The 22460-nt window shown below is 48.4% G+C and overlaps 1 protein-coding gene across 5 annotated transcripts in view; it reads left to right on the top strand.

Moving 5' to 3' along the window:
* Positions 1 to 22460, top strand: part of ASCC2 (activating signal cointegrator 1 complex subunit 2) — a 36244-nt gene that overhangs the window by 2927 nt on the left and 10857 nt on the right. For 2 of the 5 annotated variants that reach the window (XM_058281620.2, XM_071209852.1), the window contains 12 exons: positions 1193 to 1290; positions 6267 to 6425; positions 6784 to 6954; positions 7886 to 8015; positions 12421 to 12488; positions 13510 to 13620; positions 14781 to 14893; positions 18550 to 18624; positions 18967 to 19074; positions 19311 to 19379; positions 19613 to 19687; positions 20950 to 21124. In XM_058281620.2, the coding sequence (XP_058137603.1) occupies positions 1210 to 1290; positions 6267 to 6425; positions 6784 to 6954; positions 7886 to 8015; positions 12421 to 12488; positions 13510 to 13620; positions 14781 to 14893; positions 18550 to 18624; positions 18967 to 19074; positions 19311 to 19379; positions 19613 to 19687; positions 20950 to 21124 (1335 nt within the window). In that variant the 5' untranslated portion in view covers positions 1193 to 1209. Of the gene's footprint in view, positions 1 to 1192; positions 1291 to 6266; positions 6426 to 6783; positions 6955 to 7885; positions 8016 to 12420; positions 12489 to 13509; positions 13621 to 14780; positions 14894 to 18549; positions 18625 to 18966; positions 19075 to 19310; positions 19380 to 19612; positions 19688 to 20949; positions 21125 to 22460 lie in introns of those variants that run through there. The other 3 variants (XM_058281622.2, XM_071209853.1, XM_071209854.1) reach the window with 2 other exon arrangements.

Raw genomic sequence — 22460 nt, 5'->3', positions numbered from 1 at the left:
TTGTTGTGAGCGTTTAATACTGGGAAAGTGAGTTAATGTGAGAAAAGCACCTAGAAGTCCTAGTGCATAATAAACGCATTGCTGCTGCTATTGTCATCATCGTTATTAGACTATAAGCTCCTCCAGGGCAAAGACTTTGCCTTATCAGGCAAAGTCTAGAAGAGAGACTTCTCTTCATACCACCAGGATCTGGATATTTCAGATATGGGACAGCCATTAATTCACGGCTGACCGTGCTCCTCTTCATGTTGCCACTAAGACTGTGCCAACTTTTTATGGCATGTCTTTTTTTTTAAGGGGGTACTGGGAATTTAACCTGGGACCTCATACATGAGTAGAAGGCACTCAACCACTAAGCTAGACCTGCTCCCCTGGCATGTCTTTTAAGGGGCATGAATTCACTTCAGTTTCATAACCTAGCCATCACACATGTCCTTCGGTGGGCCAAGCCGAGTAGAATTGTAAGAAATCCAGAAGACAGGTGCCCTCGGGTCTGCCATTCCCTGGCTCTAGAGCAGTTTGGACCTCTGTAGAAAGAAGCTCGCACTGGCAGTCTTCTGTCACTTCTGCCTTCCTTCTGGTACATTCATGTACCTTTTGTTTATCCACATCCTTTTTGACAAATGAGAATGATAATCCCTTTTCTGAAGCATAAGGAGGTTGTAAATCTTAACACCCTCTACAAGTAAGGAAAGGCCCATGGCTGTAACTCTTAAAAGACTAAAAATCTGGATAGGGTTCCTAGCAGAGTGCCCTTATTCAATTAACCCCCATTCGATGAGACCTCTTCTGTGCCAGGCCTGTCCTGGTCACTGGAGAAGAGTCCCAGGCCCTGTCTTCACAGAGCTTACAGACCATGGAGGGTACAGAACCAAAGCCATAATAAAGATTTTCTAGGCACTTTCAGCCTATACTTCTCCAAGTGGATGGGGGTATATCAGGAGTCATCTGGGAGGGTTTTCCTCTTCAGTCAAGAACTACTGCTTTAGGCAAAAAAGTCATTTCCTCCTGGACTGTTAGCTGCATAAACCAGGCCTTCCAGGTCCTTTGAAGTGTACCACCCAAGCCTTCTCTGAGCACCACCACTCCTCTCCTCACCAAGAGCTGGAGTTGAAGCTTTTCTGACAGAGCAGGACCCTGTCCCGAGGAGCCTGCATGTCTGCTCTCTTCTTCCCATCCATATTCCTTTCAGGAGGGTCACACAGCACAATGCCAGCTCTGCCCCTGGACGAACTCCAGATCACCCACAAGGACCCGAAGACAGGAAAGCTGAGGACTTCTCCAGCGCTGGTGAGCCGGTGCCTTGAGGCCATTCAGCCTGATATTATCATTCTTGCAATTTCAGAAGCAAAATGTAAATTCCTTCTTTATCTGTTCCAAGAATGACCCTAGAGCCATGGTTTTCAGTGGCTGGGACATTACTAGGTCCTTCCAGGCCGTGTGTAGAAGTTTCCTTCCGAGTAGCAGCTCGAATTTGAGTAATATTTTCCATGTTACTACCCCACACCTTCCACCGAAGCATTTAATTTTGAATCAGAAACTGGTGGCAGTTCTGATTCAGCCTGAGCTGGCCTGGAAATGGATCCAGCCCAAAGCCCGGTTCAGGGATTTGACCCTGTGGGAGGTGTTCATGTTTCAGGCAGGACTTTTTCAGAGCCTTCTAAGCTGCTATCCACACTTCGGTGGGAACACTGATCTCAGAGGTTGGAGCAGTCTTTTATCTCAATGGGATAAGAAGCACCACATACAGAGACTCTGGCAGGGCTTGTGAGACTGAAAAACAAGGAGGCTGTGAACATGCCGATTACCTGTGGCGGAGAGATTAGAGCCGTGGAAAGGTGCCAGGCTGCTGAAGAAGGAGACAGACCCCGTACCCACTTGTTTTCCCAAGAATATGAGCTTACTTGAACAAGGTGGGAGGAAGGATTTTCTGGAGGCTTGAGTAGAGTTGTGGGAAACAGGAACTTGGCATTTTATTTCCTGCCTTCTGGGTGGCTTCTTATTATTGTTTCCTAAATTCTCCCTAGTATGAGTAGTTTACATTTATAGAGTCCTCATTCTGGGCCAAACCGTTCTAAACACTTCACCTGGATGATTTCATTTAAGTTGGCCCAAAGTCCCATAGATAAGATATTATGATTGTCCCCATTTTATAGATGAGGAAATGGAAGAGTAGAGATCATTTGTTCAAGGTCACAGAGCTGAGTCAGGCACCTAGCAAAGCTGACCTAGAACTTATATCCTTAACCTTTGTGCTATAAAGTCTCTTGTTTCCTTTTCATAACATTTTTATGAATGGAGGATATTTATCAGAAAATCTAGAACTGAAGCATCCACTATGGTAGCCACTTGTCCCCTGTATCTATTGAGTACTTGAAATGTGGCTAGTATGACTGAAGAGTTGAATTTTTAAATTTAATTTTAATTAATTTAAATTAAAATAACCCCATGCAGCAAGGGGCTACCATATGGACCAGCACAGATCTAGAACAATCCAAACTTCACAGAAGGCACTGTTGGACAGCTCTGGTGGAGGCTGGCTCCTCGAGTGGTTGAATCTGATTATCTACCCCGGTATATTTCTCCCCCGTGTACTGCACACCTGGGGCATTAGACTGTGGGCTCTGTGAGAGCTCTCACACGACCCACAAGTCTCTTGGGGCAGAAGCAGTATAGCAGAATTAAGGAGCACAAGCTTTGCATTAAATCACAATCCTATTTGGCTGTATAACTTTGGACAAGTTACTTAACAATATAAACCCCAGGATCCAAGAAAAGATTAATCATAGGTGATTACTGTGGACCAGCTGGTGGGTGGGTGTGAGGATTGAATAAGGTGACATCTTGTGGGTTAGCATTATGCCTGGGACAGGGTGAACATTCAATAATTGGTAGTTAGGATGGTGAGGAAGACAGTGACAGTGACAGAAGTATTGAACCAAGGATGGAATAGGAAGAGGGATGAGCCGAGGAAGACAGCTGCCCAGTCGAGGAGGGGTCTCATTGGCCACGTTGAAGAGAGTTACTCTGTGGGCCATGGGAAACTACTGAAAGATTGTTCCGAGGTGTGTACCCACCCCCATTCATCCCTTTAGTCTCACTTTGGGGCAAGAAGATCTCTAACCAAGGGCAGCCACGACACTGCCTTTGTAGTGTGACAGATGGAGCTAATGTTTATTGAGTAGATGTTGTGTGCACAGCACGTACTTGGTGCTATTGCAGATCCAAAAGAAATAACATCTTTGGCTGAAGGGGTGAGTGGGCTGTTGAGGAAGACAAGATTCATGTGACTGGAGCATTTGGAGACTGGTGTCATGTCAAGATAAATAGAAAAGAAGTGTGATAGGTAGAGAATGTTCAGAAAGCTCCATAGAGCAGGCAGGACCTAAGCCAGGCTGGAACAGTGGCATGGTCTTGGGTAGGAGAGAGGACACAGCTGTCTCCTCCCCTGCTCTGAAATCCTCCACGGCCCCCCATACCCTGCAGAATTAAGTCTGCACTAGCAAGACCTTGCAGGATCTGGCCCTTCATGCCCTCCATTCATTCCTTTGAATGGCCAGCAGATGTGTCCAGAGAATCTGCTGGAGGCCAGGCTCTATTCTAGGGACTGGGGATGCTGTTTAGGGAGTGAGGCTCAGACTGTCACCAGCAACTTAAGGCCAGTGGGGAAGACAGTTGAGAAGGCAGGCCCTCTTTAAATTACTTTATCAAGGTATAATTGAAGGACAGTAAACTGTATGTATTTTAAGTGTGTAATTTGGTAAGTTTTGCTGTCTATATATACCTGCAAAACCATTGCCATAATCAAGATAATGAAAACCACCACACCCAAATTTCCTCCTGCCTCTGTAATCCAGCCTGCCCTCTCACCCTGTTCCCAGCAACCACTCATCTGAAATCAGACTCTTAATACAGTTCTACAAATGCTATAGTAGGTTAAGCACAGACTGAACCCCTAACTAAATCTGGGATGACAGTCAGAGAAGCTTCCTAGAGGAGGTGAGGTCAGAGCTAGGAACAGAAGGATAAGCAGTGAGACCAAGGTGGCACAGGCATACCATAGGCCATTTAATGAGTGGGTCTGCTGTGTAAGTTTGCTTCAATCCTGGCCCAGTTGATTCCTTAGCCCTGTGACCTTGGGAAAGTTCCTGAATCTTACTGAGTCTTCATTTCCTCCTCTGTAAAAGGGGGAGAATGCTATCTCCCTTTTAAATAGTTGTAGATAAAAAAATTTAAAAAGACTATGGGACATACTTTCGCAGCAGCTGGTACATGGCAGGAGCTTGATAAATGGTGGCTCTTATTACCAGCATTCCAGCATTCTCTTCCTATAAATCTATCTCCACCACCTTGGGCAATCAGTCCCTTAGTTACACTGGCCCATTTTTATGCCTCCTTTTTTTTTTTTTAAAGGAAGTACTGGGGATTGAACCTGGGACCTCATGTAAAGTAGGTGCTCAACTGCTGAGCTACACCTGTTTCCTTTTATCTCTCCTTAAAAATGCTGATTCTTATATCTAGGTCACAGGTTCGGTTCCTGGGCCTCCTGAAAAGGAAAAAAAAAAAAAGAACAACAAGCAGAACAAATGAAAGAAACCAACTCAGAGAAGCGATGTGGCTCAGTAGTTGAGCCCTGGTTTCCCACATACGAGGTCCTGGGTTCAATACCCAGGCTCTAGTACCTAAAAACAAACAAACAAACAAACAAACTGAGCCTCCTCAGGTGCTGCCTGCTCTGGGAAGCTGTCCCTTGTCCTCTGGTTGCAGTCTCCTCCCTCCCACACCGCTGTGGTGCAGCTCAGTGTTTTGGGCTTCCTTGGTGGTTTGGATCTGCATCTAACCCTCGGGCACAAGGGCTCTGTGAGCCCCAGGACACTTTTCTTCTGGTGCTCCACCACACCCAGCACAGCGGGACCCACAGTAATTGTAGGAGGGCTGGGAAGGTAGCCGGTCAAGAGTATGCTTGTCTGTGCTGGGGAGAGGAGCAATGAGAACCACAGCCTGAGAAGTGACCTAAGAATTGAGGGCTTGACAGATTGGGGAGGGGGAGGAGCTTGAAAACCAACAAGATGAATGAATTTAGGATCTAGACTCAAATGTAGGATCAGCTTGTCTCAGTCCACAAAATTATTTTTTCCAACAAATTTGTACCTGGAACCCCAATATAGAAATTCTGATTTGCGTGGTTGGGCCCCCGAGGAATGCTTGTGAAAACGTGCCTTAGACAGCAGGGAGGCCTGGAGGGTTCTTAAGATGTGTCTTTCTTCTGCCCCTGGACTGTCGGATCTGGACGTGGGAGGACTGTGGCTGAAAACAGCTGAGACGTTGCCTGGCCTTCGTCCTATTACCACTTCCCCAGAGAAGGCAACTCTTATGTAGTGTCAGAGGAGAAAACTGAGCCCGTCTTCTCCTCTTTTTGGTGAACAAAGTAAGGTTTGTTCACAGCAAGGTAAGGGTTGGAAGAGAGAATTTGTGGTTCAGAGCTGAGTTACTTGAGCATCTTTAAAAAAATTACAGTTTTTTTTTTCCTTCCTGATTATAAAAAGGATACAGCATAATGATATGTACAGGATGATATGTACATTTAGGTAAAATAGGAAAAAGAAAAACAGATCCAAACAATATTCTGTTTAATTTGGGTATATTTTAATGGAAATGCCTAGAAAAGCTCTGCAAGGATGATGAGTGGTTACCTCTGGAGGGGCACTGGGACCGTGACTTACCTTCTCTGAAGTTTTAAGTGATTGAAAACAAACTTGCTCATATCTCACTTATATCATTAAAAATTAATTTTAAAAATAATACCCACTCATTTTACAAAACTTTGAATATCTATTCAAGTCATAATCCACCCCCATCCCCGCAAGAGATAACCACTGTTAGCTTTTTGGTATAGCCTCCCTCACTTCTTCTTTTAAAAAAAAAATCTGTACGGGTATGTGAATGTGTTAAATATATATACTTAAAAAAAAAAAAAGCCACCAAAATTGAGTTATATTAACTAGTTTTGTATCCTGTTTTTCCTCCCCTTTAACCTTTCCCCTGGTCATTAAGTATTCTTCAGAAACACGGTTTTTTAATGATAGCCTAGTGTTCCCTGGTTGCAACCATGCCCCCTTTGTTAGATACACTTGGTTCTTTATGCTTAAAAGCTCCTTGGAGGGTCACTAGTTGAAACAGCCAAGTGTTGTCATTGCTGTGGGTTGGCAAATGGGCCCTTACTGACTAACCTCTGCCACGTTAACACGTGGTTTTTGGATCCGTAGCACCCCGAGCAGAAGGCAGACCGGTATTTTGTGTTATACAAACCGCCCCCTAAAGACAACATTCCCGCCCTAGTGGAGGAGTACCTGGAACGCGCCACCTTCGTAGCCAATGACCTCGACTGGCTCCTGGCCTTGCCTCACGATAAATTCTGGTGCCAGGTAACATTCTATCAAAATTAACGCTAAGACAAAGCACATGACATGCCGTTGGTTGGTTGCTGTTATTGTTTTCCTCCCCCCAGGAGGTGCTTTTTTGTCTCCTTCTACACTGGACCCTTAACAGCAAATTGTGGTTTGGATTGCTGTCTTGTGTCACAATCTTAATGACATCTATACAGCTCCTTCGGAAGTGTCCTTTTTAGAAACTCGTGCTTAGCCCTGGGCTCATTCATACCTCCTTGGTCTCTTGGGGCTGGAATGTTTGCAGTAGGCCAGGGCTGATGGCCCCTGCACAGTCCACTCGCAAGCCCCCAGGCCTCGGTGATAAATCCTCGCCATCCTCTGTCTCCTGGCTTAGGTGATCTTCGATGAGACCCTGCAGAAGTGCCTGGACTCCTACCTGCGCTATGTCCCCCGAAAATTTGACGAGTGGGTGGCCCCAGCCCCTGAGGTGGTGGACATGCAGAAGCGCCTCCATCGAAGTGTTTTTCTCACCTTCCTCCGCATGTCCACTCACAAGGAATCCAAAGTAAGCCCCTGATCGCCTGACAGGTCGCCACTGACACCCAACACCCCTGTGCCAGACTCTCAACCCCTGGGAATGAAGGTGCTGAAAGCATTGGGTTTCCTCTTTGTCTCTCCTCAGTCTTTCTTCTCACCGTTGGGAAAGAAATCTGTGCCACCTTCCTTCTCATCTAATTCACCGGGTCGGTCTGCATTACACCAGTGCTTTCATCAGTGGAAGCCGAGGGCCCTTTGCCAGTTGATGCGTGATTGTGCCTTTATTTTGTGCGTCACACAGGAAAACCTTGATTCTTGATTCTGAGTTTTTAAAGGAATGTGTATGCTTTTTTTTTTTTCCCTAACTTTAAAAATAATGCCATCTCTAACCAGTTCAAACATTACAGAAATATATTATGTAGACAGGGAAGTTCACCTCAAAAATCCACTCCCCACCCTGAAATAACCATTGTCAACGTGCATGTTCCTTCTGGGAATTTTTTACCTTTGACTTTATGTGTGTGTGTATTTATTTACAAGAAAGGATCCTGCTTTTTTAAAAAGAAAAAACTCTTCTAGTAGGGAAATCTTGAGATAGCCACAAAAGTACAATGAACCTCCATGTCCCTGTCATCCAGCTTCAGCTGCCATCAACATTTTCCCATCTTGTTTCATCTCTCCCCTTTTTTCTTTTTCATTCCTGGTATATTTTGAAGGAATCCCAAACATCAGGCTTATTTACTGGTAAATACTTTAGAATGACTCCTCACCCAGCCATTTTATAGTTTGCTTAAAAGTAAAGAGTGGCTCCATGAGGCTCAGATGTGTCCGTGATAGTGACGGACCATCATCTCTATGCCAGTCCTCTGTTGAGACCCGAAGGTCATCCTGTGTTTGCTGTCACTTTGTAATGTGCTTTTGGAAAGTCTTCCGTCCTTTCTCTCTGCTTTTTTCCTTAGGATCACTTTATTTCCCCCTCTGCCTTTGGAGAAATCCTCTACAATAACTTCCTGTTTGACATCCCAAAGATCCTGGACCTCTGCGTGCTCTTTGGAAAAGGCAACTCGCCGCTGCTCCAGAAGATGATCGGTGCGTAGGAAGTGGGGCCTTACGTGAGGGGCTGACGTGGAGTTGTCCTCACGTGCCAAGCTAAAGGTTCCCAAAGTGGGCATCAGGATGGGCATGGGAATTCAGGGGGGTAGAAGTGGTGCTTAGAAACCACTTAACACATATGTGAGTATCAACTCTGAAAGCAGTGATTGGGCGGAGGTGAAGGGTGGAGAGAAAAATGTATACTACACAGTTCCTGCCCTGGAGGATCTTGGAGTCTTAGTATTGGTCCACGTGTCAATTAAAGCAGGGATCACTTGCCTTTATTTAAGTGCTAACTGGATTCGCTCACCTGCATTGTGCTGAGCAGGCCACATATATTATCTCAGTTGGATGCTCACTACAATCCCATGATTGGGATTGTACTGTCATTATCGCACTGTCATTATCCTCATTTACAGATAAGGAAACTGAGGCTAAAATGTAAGGAACTTGCCTGTGAGCATGTGGTGAGTGAATGGCAAAGCCATTCTGTCCACATAGGCCAGTCTCTTAAACTCTTGCTCTTTGTCATTCCCTGCTTCAGGGATGATGGGGCTGGCCTAAAAAATGCCATGATTTGCATTGTTGCTGAGAGCAGAAGTGGGGGCAGAGTTTAGAGAGGACTCTTGGCTTGTGAAAGGAAAGGGCTTCAGCAGTTGGAGCTCATCAGGAAGCAGTGGGCTGGAAGGTACAAGCGAAAACAGAAGTGTTGTCAGCATGCTGCAGACAGAATGCCCCAGCAGATTCCTGTTTGAATTCCAGCTCCTGGCAGAGGGCCTGGCACAGAGAGGTGCTCACCCTTGATGCCCCTGTCAGTCTTCCTCGCTTAGAGAGTGGAGAATACAGTGTTCCAGATACCCAGTTAGCCCCTGAGCTGGTCATTCTTGCTTGTGTTTTCTGATGATAAAGATACCATGTATATTGATTTAGAACATTTTGGAAGGTTATAAAAGAATAAAGAAGCTGGAACACAATTACTGAAATCCTATACCCAGAGACAATCATTGTGAACCTTTGGTTATTATTTCCTTCCCATCTTTTTTCTGTGCTTTTTAAAAAACCGTTGGATCATACTGTGTATGAAATTTTGCATCCAGCCTTTTTATTGGAGCAACCTCCGATTTCTCATTCAGATCCAATTATTGCCTGACCATTAGTTAATTTTTTGTTTTCCCAGGGAAAGACCCTTAATAATTTTACAGAAGACAAAGAGAATGTAATGAATGAGCAAGAGCAGGCACAATTAGTTTAGCTGCTTGCTTAGAATGGAGCATTCCAGGAGGGCATGAAGCCAGAGATGGGAGGAGGGGGAAGCTATGACCAGATGGGGGAGGGCTACTTGCCAGGCCTCTGTGCTAAGGGGAAGGTGTTGCTTGGTGGCTGAGAAGGCAGGCTATGGAGTTGAACTGCCCAATTCCCACCCAGCTGTCTTCCCAGCCACATCACTTTGACCAAGTCAGTTAACCACAGTAAACCTCAGTTTTCTCATCTGAAGAATGGGAAGACTAATAATAGGACCTGCCTCAGGGTGGCTGTGGGATTAAATGTGAGGTAGTGTAAGGAGAGCACTCGCAGAGTGCCCAGTGTATTATACGCACCTAGGTGAGATGCCCAAGGAGACTTCCAGTAACCAGCTCCTTGCAGGAGGCCAGCACTTTAGTGTGGGTTTGCAGGGGAGCACTGACTTGGATTGCTGGAGCAGGAAAGGCCATCCAGGAGGCAGAAGGAGGCAGGGCTGAGGAGGTTCGCAGGAGAGAGGAAACCTAAAGATCCTGGAGAAGACTGGCACAGGGTATGGGAAGAGGGCTGTCGGGAGATGGGGGAGTGGGAGTTGAGGTGAGGTCAGCTTTGGATCTGTTGAGTTTAAGGAGGTGGGTGTGTCCAGGAAGAGGTGATGTCTGGCTGCTGCGACTCCAGGCAGCTGAGGGTGGAGCAAGGCATTTCTGCCTGCTCCAGGGTGCTCAATCATTTGGATCACTGATTCCTTTGAGAATCAGATAAAAGCTTCTCTCTCAAAAAAATGTGCTCCCTTCTAGATTTTGAGGTGTTTTAGAGTGTTCTCAGATCTCAGATCTAGTGAATGCTAGACTAGCTTATTAAGAACACCTTTCTAAGCTCTCAGAGGGTAGTTAATGGAAAAGAAGTCAGGACAGGGCATCAGGATCCCCTTCACTGTGTGTGGGGTAGACCAAAAAGTGGCTTGCAGATACACACACACACACATCGGCAGCTCTCTTTCCAACCCCAGAGGAGAAGGCACAACAAGGAGAGGAGGAGCCTCCACTTTCCAGTATCTCAGAAACTCCTGGGCAAAGCAGACTAGCTGCAAGCAAGTTGACAAGGGAGAGGGGGTAGAAGTGGCACAGGCTGACTGTCCTTTGGTCAGAAGCTCAGTCCTTACCCTGCCTTTTAAAATTCTTTTAATCTCAACGCTGGAATTGTGAACCAGCAAGTATAATTTTGGAATCAGGGCCTTTCAGTTCAACTCCCTTGAAGCTGTTGTGCAAACCAGGAGTAAATTGGAGCCTTGGTCCAGTCATGGACTTCGCTGTCTCTTTGCCAATATCTTCTTTTCACCCTGAGTATCTGAATCTGAAGTGATTTAGTCTGAGGAGGGACATCTCAAAGGATGCTATTGCTGTCCCAACCTTTTTAGTATGTCTGATCAAAAGTCAGAGAGATCTTCATTGTCATTGGAATTCAATAGAGGGGGACAGAGGGACTCAGAAAACCCTCAAGATCTCGATTGTGAAGTCTGCTCTAGTTTGATGCTTGTACAATATCCCTGTTACTCAGGCTTCAGCACTGGCAGGATTGTGGGGGAGGTTTCTCCCCATTCCTGGGGATAGGGATATGGTGGGCAACAAGTGGGGCTTAACAGCAGAGGTAGCCCAGCATGCTGCTGTGAATGGTAAACAGTGCCATCTTATCTGCCCAGGGTTATGGAGGAGTCCTTGGTCCTGAAGCCTGGTCAGGAGTGCTGCCTAGAGAAGAAGGTGACACCTGCGTTATGGCGGAGTTAGCTCTGGGAGGTCACTCAAGGCAGAGGGAAGGGCCAAGGCTTGCTCCCTGAGGTTGAGGTTGGTGCCAACGAGGAATGCAATGTGATGAATGGGGAGAGAGTGCCCAGAGATGCTGGCAGGGACCGTACCTCCCACAGCTCTTTGTGCCATGGTCAGGAGTTTGGACTTGACCTTGAGGTTAACGATAGGCAGCTTTTCCGAGAAAGAGCAGAAGTTGGTGGGGGACAGCTCAGTCATTCCTTGCCTGTCTGGAGTAGGAGGTGGGTGCAGATGGTTGGCACACCTCACGGGTTGCAGGTTAAGCTCCCATCTGGAAGTGAGAGGTGCTGAGCAAGCCTGTGCTGGTAAACGCAGCTTTCTGGAATCAAGGAATGAAGTGGCATCCAGGAAAGTTGTTTACAGAAAGTCCAGCCACCTACCGACTGACTGACTCCCCAAGCCCAGCTGGCCTTTGATCCTATTCATTTTCAAATCCTCTGGGGTAGGGTGGGGTAAGGGCTCCGGTGTCCTCAATAAAGAAGCCAAGGACAGACCTGGATTTCAGATCATCCTGCCAATAATCTGCTGTCTTTACATGCTAGGATTATGGGTAGAAGAAAGAATATGGCCTCTTCTTCAGGGCATTGGCATACAGTTTGGTCAGGTTCCCCAGCCAGTTGTGACCCTCCATCTCCGTTTTGACAGCCAGAACACTTGCATTCAGTTCCAGTTACCATATGCTCTAGCCTACACACTCACAGTAGTAGCACTTGGAGAATAGTAAACACTCAGAGAGGAACTTCATTTTATAAGAACAACCCCAAATGTGTCAGGAAATCCATCTCCAGGCTCCTCTCAGGCCTCTCACCTTGGAGTAGGATAAATTACTCTGGCTAGCAAATTAAAAAACGGCTGGTGAGAGAATTTCCAGAGAAATTTCTCCCTGGAGTCTCTCACATTCTTGGAGGCGTGGCCTGGCAGGAATCCTGGATTGTAGCAAGCAGGTTTCTTGAGCAAAGAGATCATATCTCCTAATTTTCCTGGATGACTAACTCCCACTTCCAAAGCCAATGTTGTCATGTGAGGCACGGTGCCCAGGTGTGATCACTCCCTGGGAACGACAAGGCGAGCCGGTTTGATTGGGGTAGGTCTTTCAGGTAATCCTCCAGGCAGAGGTGCTTATATGGTTAAATTGTACTGAGCAAGGGCCCTCCTCCATCCTGGGGAAGTTTCTTGGCTGGGCCAAAGTTCAGTGCCAAGAAGGGCTGCGGTCAGGACTCTTTCTAGAGCAGAAAGGCTTAGGAAAAGGGTAGAAGGTCACAGAGCGTGCTGGCAGCCATTCAAAATGGCTCCACCCCCACCCTCTTTCACCAATTCCTAGCACTCTCTTTTCTTTTTAGGAAACATCTTTATCCAGCAGCCAAATTACTATAACGACCTGGATGAAACTGTGCCCACCATCCTTCAGGTACCAACTCTAAATCTTGCTCTGCTTGCTCCGGGGGAGGGTGAGCTTTGGAGGCAGACCTGACCCCCACCTGAGAGTATCCTTGTCTTTGTTGGAAGAGCTGGGGAGAAAGGTTTAGTGGTCCCTATTCTACCTCTAGACCTATCTCCAGACAGTCTCTTTGTCCTCTCCCTCACCACACCCCTTCAAATTTAGTTTGAAAGACCCCTTTTCCTTCCAGAACAGGACCGAAATCTAAAGGGCAGTCCAGGACATCTGCAAAAAAGTTTGGCATGCATTTTGTATTGTTTGCCAATAGCCATATACATCTAAGAAAGCATTCCTAAGAGACCTGAGCTTCCCTCATGAGAGCCTCAAATGTTTATGAGATAATGTTAACTGTAGAAAATTTGAAAAATATAAAAACAGAAAGAGGAAGGTGAATATTCTCCCATAATCACCCCATCAAGAGATATCCACTGTTCACAGGAATTTTTGCAGTATTTACATGCCAGCCTACTTAAAGACTGAAATGTCAATGAAATACTTGTACAACTTTATGATAGGCTCTGCTCTCCTCTCACTGTTGATTTGTCTTTTTTTTTAATATACTGCTCATTAATAGCCATCTATAGGGGTTCCAAAAATACATTATTGCTGAATGTATCTCTCAAATGTTCATTACCATATGCTTTCCCAGCGTATCCAGACAGGATTCTGGGGGCTTTACATACATTTGGTCATTTAATCCTCACTGTGATCCTGTAAGAAGGATGCTCCCATAGTCCCCATCTTATACATTTCATTTTCCACTCTGACCCTGATTCTGGGAAGGTCATCATTTCAGCTGGTATCCTGGGAACACTGCTATACATTCTAAATATCCTGAGGCAATTTTCAGATGACCCATCCCACACCTGGCTGCCTGGCTATGGGGGGGGGGGGGGGACGGGGACGGGGACGGGGGACGGGACACGGGGGGGGGGGGGGGTCACAGCTGATTCAGCAGGATGTGGAGAGAGTCACTTTTTGCATTCCACAGGTTTTCAGCAATATCCTCCAGCACTGTGGATTGCAGGGCGATGGGGCCTGTGCCGCACCCCAGAAGCTTGAGGAGAGAGGCCGGTCGACCCCCAGCGACATGCCTCTCCAGGTGAGCTTGCCCATCAGCCCAGCCTCTTTCTGTCTGGGTCCCCTCCAGCCAGAGCTTGGCTGCCCTAAAGCTGGGAAGATTGAGGGGAAAAAGCTTTTCCAGCAGCTTCTTTCCCTGTTCAGCAGCCCCTTTCCTAAACTTTCTGAGTACCTATTCCTGTCACCCAGGTTTAGAGCATACTCCTCAGGCTTCCATTTCTTTCTAGGAGCTTCATTGATGAGATAGTGGAAAGAGCAGGCACTAGATTTCAGAGGATGGGGTTCCAGTCTTCACTTAATTTAGCTCAGCAGGTTTATTTGTTGAGCCATTCATTCGTCCAGCAGATTTGTACTGAGGGGTCCTCCGCACAGACCAGGCCCTGTACTAGGCCTTAGGGGTAAAGCTGTACACAGAATCAGACATAGCACCTGCTGTCATGGAACTTGGAACCTACTGAGGATGACAGACAGAAGGTCAGTGTTCAATATGCCTGGGTGTGCGCCAGACACTGTGCTGAGCGCTGGAGATATGACAGGACCGAGGCAGCTGTGATCTGCCCTCCTGGAGCCTATGATCTCACGGGAAAAACAGCTGTGAGACAGATGCTTTAGAAGGGAGCCTCTCGGTGCCGTGGGAGCTGGTCATCTTAGCTATGAACCTCTGTCTCCTCATCTGTGAAATGTGGAGACAGACCACTGCCCAGCATACTTTTCAGAGTTATGAGGATTAGGAAAGTGCACAAGAAATGTTCCATATACCTCCATCAAAATGAAAGAAAAGCGTGGGCTTGCTATTCTTGTCTTCACTGGAATGTTCTGCCTCTGCACCACAGGATTGTCTTCACGTGCAGGGTTTGGTTTTCCCTCAGCCTAGGAGTGAGAATCATATTCTCTTTGAGCTAGCAGTACCCCCTAGAGATCCTGGGGTGTAAGTAAGCCCGTTGGAGCTATGGTGGCAAGACCAGAAGGGTAGAAGGGTTAAGTTGACCTGCCTGGGATTGCGCTCTTATAGCCGTAACAGCCAGACTTTGCTAAGACCTCCACCTTCTGGTCTGGGGTTCTTTCCCCCTGCACAGAGCATGCTTGGGGGGACCTCCAACACTGTCAGCTTTGTCTCAGACCCTCTGCAGAGCCGTACGTGGGGGTAGGGGAGAATAACGCAGTGTTCTCTTTGGGCCACAGGAATTGAAGGACATTGTTCTCTACCTTTGTGATACCTGCACTACACTCTGGGCCTTTCTGGATATCTTCCCTTTGGCCTGCCAAACCTTCCAGAAACACGACTTCTGTTACAGGTACAGCAGTAGTTCTGGCTGTTGAAGTAGAGATGCTGCCTCATATACTCAGTCAGGAAATGTTTACTGGGTACCTAGAATGTGCCAAGCCCTCTCCCAGCCTTGGGGTATAGCAGTGAAGAACACAGCTAAGGCTCTTGTGTGTGGAGCTTACATTTAGAAGTCCCACTTTTGGTTAAGAACAGAGCAGGGGAAGAAGAGCAACCAAGAACAGAGCAGGTTCCATTCCATTCTATTTTGTTCCAAAGCTGCTATCATGACTGGCAAAAGGAAGTGATTGTAACATGGAGTCTGAGGACTTTATCATCTAGTCCAAGGCAGAGAAATCACAAGGAAACAAATGGATGTGCTCGCATGTGGGGCAGGCTGTGGTAGGCGCATCATGAAGTGCTCTGGGAACACAGAGGAGGGATGCAAAATTCTGTCTGGAGAAGTAAGGGAAGGCTTCATGGCAGAGGTGACCCTTAAGCTAGGTCTTGAATGAATGGGGACCTTTCAGACAGAAAAAAGTAGAGGACACAGGGGCAGGAAAGACATTGAAGGCAGACAGTGTGAAGCCTGGAAAGGCCCAGAGAGTATTCAGGGCAGAACCAGAAACGCAGTTACAGGAGGCCGGGGAATGGGGAGGCTAAGGCAGCAGGTAACGGAGCAGGTAACAGGTAACGGCAGGAGTTGACTCCTGGTAAATCTGCAGGAGCTTCATTGTGAGGAGCTTTGCATGTGCTGCCAGAGTGCAGCCATTGCAGAGAGTGGTGGGAGCTTTTTGTCCAGAGGAATCAGGAAAAGATCATCCTGGAACGAGAAGCAGAGGGGCTTAGAGGCAGGGAGGGAGAGCCACTGGGCCCAGGAATCAGGAATTCAGCACAGGAATCTGTTCCTTGTGCCATAGGTAAGGGGTGCCCAGGTGTAGGTGTACCTAGCCAGTGTGAGGAGCTGGCAGCCTGTGCATCGCCTGGCCCGCGGTGAGCACTGGCTCGTTCTCAGTGAGTAGCCTCTGGCCTGGCGTCTCTCTCCACTTTGTTCTGGAGCTTCTAGGAGCTTCCATCCAGCTGCCCGTCCATTCAGTTATTTATTTGCCCATTCAACAAAATATTTATCCAACGCTGACATGGGCCAGCCAGAGATAGCAGCTGGTGCTCTGACCCCCCTCTGGTCCCCTCAGCTTATGAAAATTAGGCACAGGATTGATCAGCCCTCCCAGGGAATGTGAGGATAAAGCTGACAGCACTTTCCCCTAGGAAAAAAGGCTTGGGAAGGGCCCACAGCCATCTAGGTTTTGATGTCTTCTTTTTTAAAAATTGATTGAGGTGAAATTTATATAACAGAAAATGAACCTTTTTAAAGTGAACAGTTCAGTGGCTTTTAGTACATTTCACAATGTCGTGCATCTACCACCCCGTCTCATTCGCAAACATTTCCGTCACTGCAGAATAAAATCCTGTACCCATTAAGCAGCTGCTCCCCACTCCCCTCCCCCACCCTGGCCCCAGGCAGCCACCAGTCTGCATTCTGTCTCTATGGATTTACCTATTCTGGATATTTCATAGAAATGGAATCATATCATATGTGACCTTTTGTGTCTGGTTGTCCACTTTTTTTAAAAGGTGTGTTTTCTGATGATGAAAGTGGTACATGCTTGTGGAAAATTTGGAAAATACGGAAAGGTAGGAAATTAAAACCACCCATGAGAGCTCATACTCATTTAAGATCACATTTTTCTTAGAATTTTGTATCCTACTTGTTTTCACCTATCATAGGCATTTCCCCATTTTGTTAAAGCTTCTTCCCAAATGCCTCACAGGCTGCTTTTGAAAAGGTCTCTTCAGACCTGGGGACACGTTTACGAAGATCTGACCTCCTGCAAGGACAGGCTGAGGCAGGGGCTGGGGCTCCTCTGAGCTCAAGCTCAGGGTGAGAAGGCAGAAAGTCAAACACTTCTGACTGAAAGTGACTTTGGGTTTGACCCCAGAACAGCCTGAGGCCGGCCCAGCCTTTTCAGAATCTGCCTGAGGCGGCCAAGAACTCCCGCCCCTGCTGAGCAAATGAAACTACCTCAGGCCCTGAGAACTCTCTCTAAGGGGTTAAGTCACCCAGACAGCTCTTTAGCTAATCCCTTTCATAGCAACAGGCTTCTGCTGTCCTTCTGCTCTCCATCCTCTTCAAATTTTATGATGGAATAATACATCCACATGGTTCAAAACTCAGAAAGCATAAAATATACAGTGAACAGTCTTCCTCTCCCTGTGTCCCAGTTCTGTTTCTCAGTGTTTTGTTTTGTTTTTGTGTGGTATTTTCCAGAGGTATTTTATGCATATACAAGCAAATATGCACATTACATGTCTTCTGTCCTCCTATTCAAAATTTAACGCTGGCGAGTTATAAATAGTATGCATACTGTTTTCATTTTCTTATTCTACTTCAGGCTAGTGCTTTATCAGTGCGTAGGGCATCCTCCATTTGGGGCTGGGTAGGATTCCATTGGATGGGGCCCAGACCCTGTAGATGGACCTTTAAGTTTTCAGTTATTACCTTTTTTTTTTTTTAATGCTACAAAGAAATAAATTTTGCACCAACACCATTTTACACTTTTGCAAGTATACTGAGGAGCCAATTCCTAGAAGTAGAATTGCAGAGACAGATGGTATGTGCAGTTTAAATTTAGATAGCTCTTGCCAAATTGCTTTCCATAGGGGTTGTACCAATTTACGCCCTACCAGCAGTGTATCCTGGCAACACTTGATCCTGTTTGGGCCAAACTGTCCCCTCTGGCCTCTTCTGGGTGCCATGCTATGGGCCAAGTAAAGCCTGCCTGTTTTGGCCTAGTTTTCCTCTATTACATGAAGCAATACCCTAGGACACAAGTTGCCAGAAGCCAGCCATTCAACAGACAAGTATTTACAGAGCACCTGCTACAAATTCAGCTCCATCCTAGGCCCTGCGGCTTTGGGACGCTTAAGCTTTTCTGAGGAGGAATTCCACCACAGAAAAGAAGCAGCTGCATTTTAATTTGTAAGGCCGGCATAATCCCAAGTGCTGTGCATCTAGTTTGGGGCAGGTATCATCCCGGTGGGCCAATGTGATCAGGAAGAGCACAGGGAGGAGGGTGGATGGAGGCAGCAGTGGCAGGCACTAGTCTGAGGGGAAGCCAGGAGGTCCTGGAAGACAGTGAGGGGTCAGTGAGAATAGGGAGGAGAGTTTGAACTTGAGCTAGGAGTGGGTGGGTCACAGAGAAGAGAACTAGGCTGGCTGTGTTGTGCCAGGTCTGGATGTGACAAAGGAGGAACTGTTTGATGTAGTGGAGGTAGAGAGCAGTTTGTAAGCAAGAAAAAAGTGACCTTTTGTCATTTCCTCAAACCACAGTGAGTCTTGAGCAGCCCTGTGGCTTATCTGTTAGAACAAGTCTATCTGGGTCTTTCCTGCCTGAATGGGGAGTACAAGTACAGGTTGCTTCCCATGAGACTGTTCTGAGAATGAGCCACAGAGGGTCAAGCTGGTGTGGGCTTAGGGAAGGACCGGGGGTCCCAGGAGAAAATGTTGAGATGACAGTTTGGGAGCCAGAAATGGCTGTCCCACTCACTTGGGTTTGTTTAGATTTTCTAATCATGTGTGGTGTTAAGGAACTAAATCCAGCTTTTTACCTACATGTGCTTCCACAGACTAGCTTCCTTTTATGAAATGGCAATTCCCGAGCTGGAGTCTGCAATTAAGAAGAGGAGACTTGAAGACAGCAAGTAAGGCGGGGACAAAACTGAGGATGTTGTGGAAAAGAGAGGCCAAGAGTCAGGAGGCCTGGGCCTGGGTACAGGCCCTACATCAAAGCCCTCTCCTTCAGCTGTCTCCCCAAGCTTTTGTTAAGTGGATGGCAAGTTCCCAGCCCACCGTTGGAACTGAGAAGCAGCTCTGAAATTACCTGGCCCCTCAAGGCCTCTAGCCTTTTGCAGCTGCTCCCAGCCCTGAGCTATGAGGCCTCGTCAGCCCTATGGAGGGGCACCTGCAACTGCCAGACATAAGCCTCCTCAGTGCCTTTGTGTCTCCCAAATCTCTATTTCTTTTTTCCTGTCTGGCCCTCAAAGGCTGCTAGGTGACCTGTGGCAGAGGCTCTCCCATTCCAGGAAGAAGCTACTGGAGATTTTTCACATCCTCATGAACCAGATCTGCCTCCTTCCTATCCTTGAAAGCAGGTACGCCCTCAGGAGCTGCCTCTCGGCTGAAAGGCCCCTCTCCCCATGCCCACCAGGGGCATTTCTCCGCTTCCTCTCTGCCACTTCCTTTCTGTAGGGCAGAGACGGGGAAACTGAGAAAAATGCTTCTTTCTTCCTCAGCCAGAAGCCTCTCAGAAGGGAGGGGCGGGCTTGGCAGGGAGGTGCAGATTATCTTGCATTGAGTGATCTCATCTTTTGCTGGTGTCCTATTCCAGCTGTGACAACATTCAGGGCTTCATAGAAGAGTTCCTTCAGATCTTCAGCTCCTTGCTGCACGAGAAGAAGTGAGTGTGGCCGAACTGGGACCCAGCAGTGGGACAGGCCTGTGGTCCTCCCCACCAGTCCCCAGGAACCCTTATGTAATAGTGCCCCTGCGGTTTGCTCACCTTGGCTCTTGGGTGGGGCCCTGCTGAAATCTGAGATGTGTGGTTGGGCAGCAGACACAGGGAGTGGCCCAAGCAGGACAGTGTCTCGGGGGCCCCAGGCCTGCCCCTCCCATCTGCTCTCTGCCTGGCAGGTTCCTCCGGGACTACGATGTACTCTTCCCCGTGGCGGATGATGTCAGCTTGCTGCAGCAGGCCTCCTCGGTCTTGTATCCTTTTGTCACTGGCCTGGCCTGGCCTGTTCAGAATTGGGCTACTGGGTCCCAGGGGAGCTGAGGGCAGTTTAGCTCAGGAGCACATGGGCCAGCCAGCTTTCCCTAGAGGCATGCCAAGGCCTCGGCCCCTATTTTTCTAGAGGAGATGACTGCTCTGGTTTTCGGGGCAGGGGAGGTGCAGTTATGCTGTCTTTATGTGTTTCCTGAGTGTCTAGATCAGGCCTTTGTGACCAGGATGGACTTGGCCCCCTGTCCTCAGGGCTCTCACTGCCAGGAGGGAAGGGAGACAAGTGAACAGTCAGGTAGATAGAATGGGAGAAGTTCAGAGGACGAGGTGCCCAGAGGAGGCACCGCACCCAGCAGAGCCTGAAGTGGGGCTCAGTTGGAAGTGATGGGTCATGCTGCGGAAGGTGTAGACGGCCAAGGGCAAGAGTGTTCCCATGGTGAAGGTTATAGGACGGAGAGAGCAGGCTCATCTGAGGAGCCCTTGGTCGTGGAGGAGGGCCTTAGTGGGAGGGGAGGTCAAGGCGTGCCAGGTGAGCTGCACAGCCTTGTGGTGACCCCCATCGAGTCACATGGTCTCTGACCCAGAAGCACCAGAACTGTGGAAGGGTGTGACTCAGGGACTGACACGGTCAGCTTAGATTTTGGAAATCTCTATCTGGCAGAGGTTGGAAATAGCCTGGCCTGGGGCTGCCGTGGGGACCCAGAGGCTGGTGAAGAGGCTGTTGCTCCCTCTAGACAAGAATGAGGGTTTGGACTGGAAGCAGAGTGAGGGAATCTGGGGCAACAACCCCACCCCCCACCCCCAGCCCAGTTTCTGGCTTGGCAGTGCCCAGTGACAGAGAGTGAGGAAGAGCAGGCCTGTGTACCATTTGAGTGGTTGCGTAGGTTGCTCAGTCCTGCCCCAGGGAACCTACTAGGCCCCGGCTTTGCAGAGAGCCCCCAGCTGGTTGCCCAGGAAACCCAGTGGCAGAGGCCCTGACAAGCTCTCCTGGCAGTGCAGAGGGAGGAGCCACTGACTGGCCTAAACACCCTGTCCCAGGACGATCTGGGACCGGCCTTGGCCTTATCCAGAGGTTCTTTGTGCCAGGTGGCAGGTGCCTATGATATCCACCAGGTGTAGCCCAGAAGCCCCTGGCAGAAGCCCTTTGGTAAGGTACTGGGGTGGGATTGAGAAATCACAGAGCCTCAGAGCTGGGAGGTGGAGAAGGCCGTGAGACCTGAGGGAGAGACCCCTTAACACATCCTCATAGGGATGAGACACGGACCACCTACATCCTCCAGGCGGTCGAGAGCGCTTGGGAAGGGGTGGACAGACAGAAAGCCACAGATGCTAAAGAAGACCCACCAGTGGCCGAGAGCCCCAGAGGGGTCACAGCACTGACAGCGTTGGGCCATCAGTCGTCATCACATCTGGAGGAAGAGGAGGTACGTGTGGGGTGGGGCTTTCCTTCTGCTGCGCCTGCCTGCCGGCCCCATGCGAGAGGTCAGGGCAGCTGGGAAACCTCCTTTGTTCCTGGGCTTAGAGAAAAGACCCTTTTGAAATTGACAGCCTCGAGTGGCTGAACAGTCTGTGCTGGCCCTAGGGGGTCCTGAACTGAGAGCCTGTGGAGTGGGCATGAGAAGATACCTAGTCACTGAAGCCATCAGAGCCTCACTTTCCTTTCCATAAAATGAAGAGGCAAAGGGCTTTCCTTATTAAATCATTCCCAGAACCCTCCTTTGGACAGATAGCCATGGAGCTGCTTGGGTTGCAGCTGGAACAGTGTCTGATTCCACGGCTCAGCCTCCCCAGAAGCCCCTTTGGATGAGACTGCAGGACTCTGCCAAACAAGTTCAGTATCCCTGGTCTAGTGCTTTCTCCCCAGGTTTTCCCAGAGCCAGCCGTGGCTGGTTCCATCTGTGGCTACAGTGATTGGCCACCGAGCCCAGGGCTCTTCCCTGTGTGTTGGGGGGCCGTGTGACATAGGGTTGGGACCACACAGACTCTGGGCCCAGGCTGCTCAGGAGTCTGTCCTGGCTCTGTCACCAGCTCTGTGACCTTGGACCTTGGCTCCTCATCTTACGGTGGGGACGTCCATGGTCCCCACCTCCATGAGGTTGCTGGGATCCCCAGAACTGCTGCCCGGAGTGCCCTGCACTCTGGCCGGCCCTCAGGGCTCTCCTGGCAGCTGCTGCTCTTCTTTCCAGGGCCGTGAAGAAATGTCAGCACCCTCTACCTTTTCCCACCCTCTTCACCCACAGAGTCGCAGAGTCCTGGAGGGCTTTATTGTTTTTTTGATTTGTGAATTTCCTGAAACAAAAAGCCTAATAAATTAAGCCATAATGAGCAGTATATAAAATGAATCCCCCTCATTGAAAAGAAAGGAAGAGCATCTCCACACAGGTTTGGTGGTTACCCTGACCCTCCAACGTGAGTCATAAATGTGTTAGTATTGGAAAAATGCCTCTAACAATTCCTGGAAACCATGGCTGTTCATTGGGCACCTGGTCTGCACCAGGTACTGTCTGTGCCAGGTGCTGTGCTCAGCATTTTACGTGCAGCGCCTCTTTGAACCACATGATATCACCCATTTGAGGTAGGTTGTGTTATGCCTGCTTCAAAGGAAGAAACCGATGTTCAGAGAGGGGAAGCCACTTGCCCAAAGTCACACAGCCAGAAGTAGCTCAGCCGTGAATTTGTAGAGCCCCCCTTTTCTCAGAGGAGGAAATGGAGGCTCAGAGAGACTTGAGTCCCTTGGTTTGAGGGCCCACAGCTAGGAAG

This window comes from Dasypus novemcinctus, chromosome 19 (genome assembly GCF_030445035.2).
Source record: "Dasypus novemcinctus isolate mDasNov1 chromosome 19, mDasNov1.1.hap2, whole genome shotgun sequence".
Lineage (NCBI taxonomy): Eukaryota > Metazoa > Chordata > Mammalia > Cingulata > Dasypodidae > Dasypus > Dasypus novemcinctus.
This window is presented reverse-complemented; position numbering and strand designations above follow the sequence as displayed.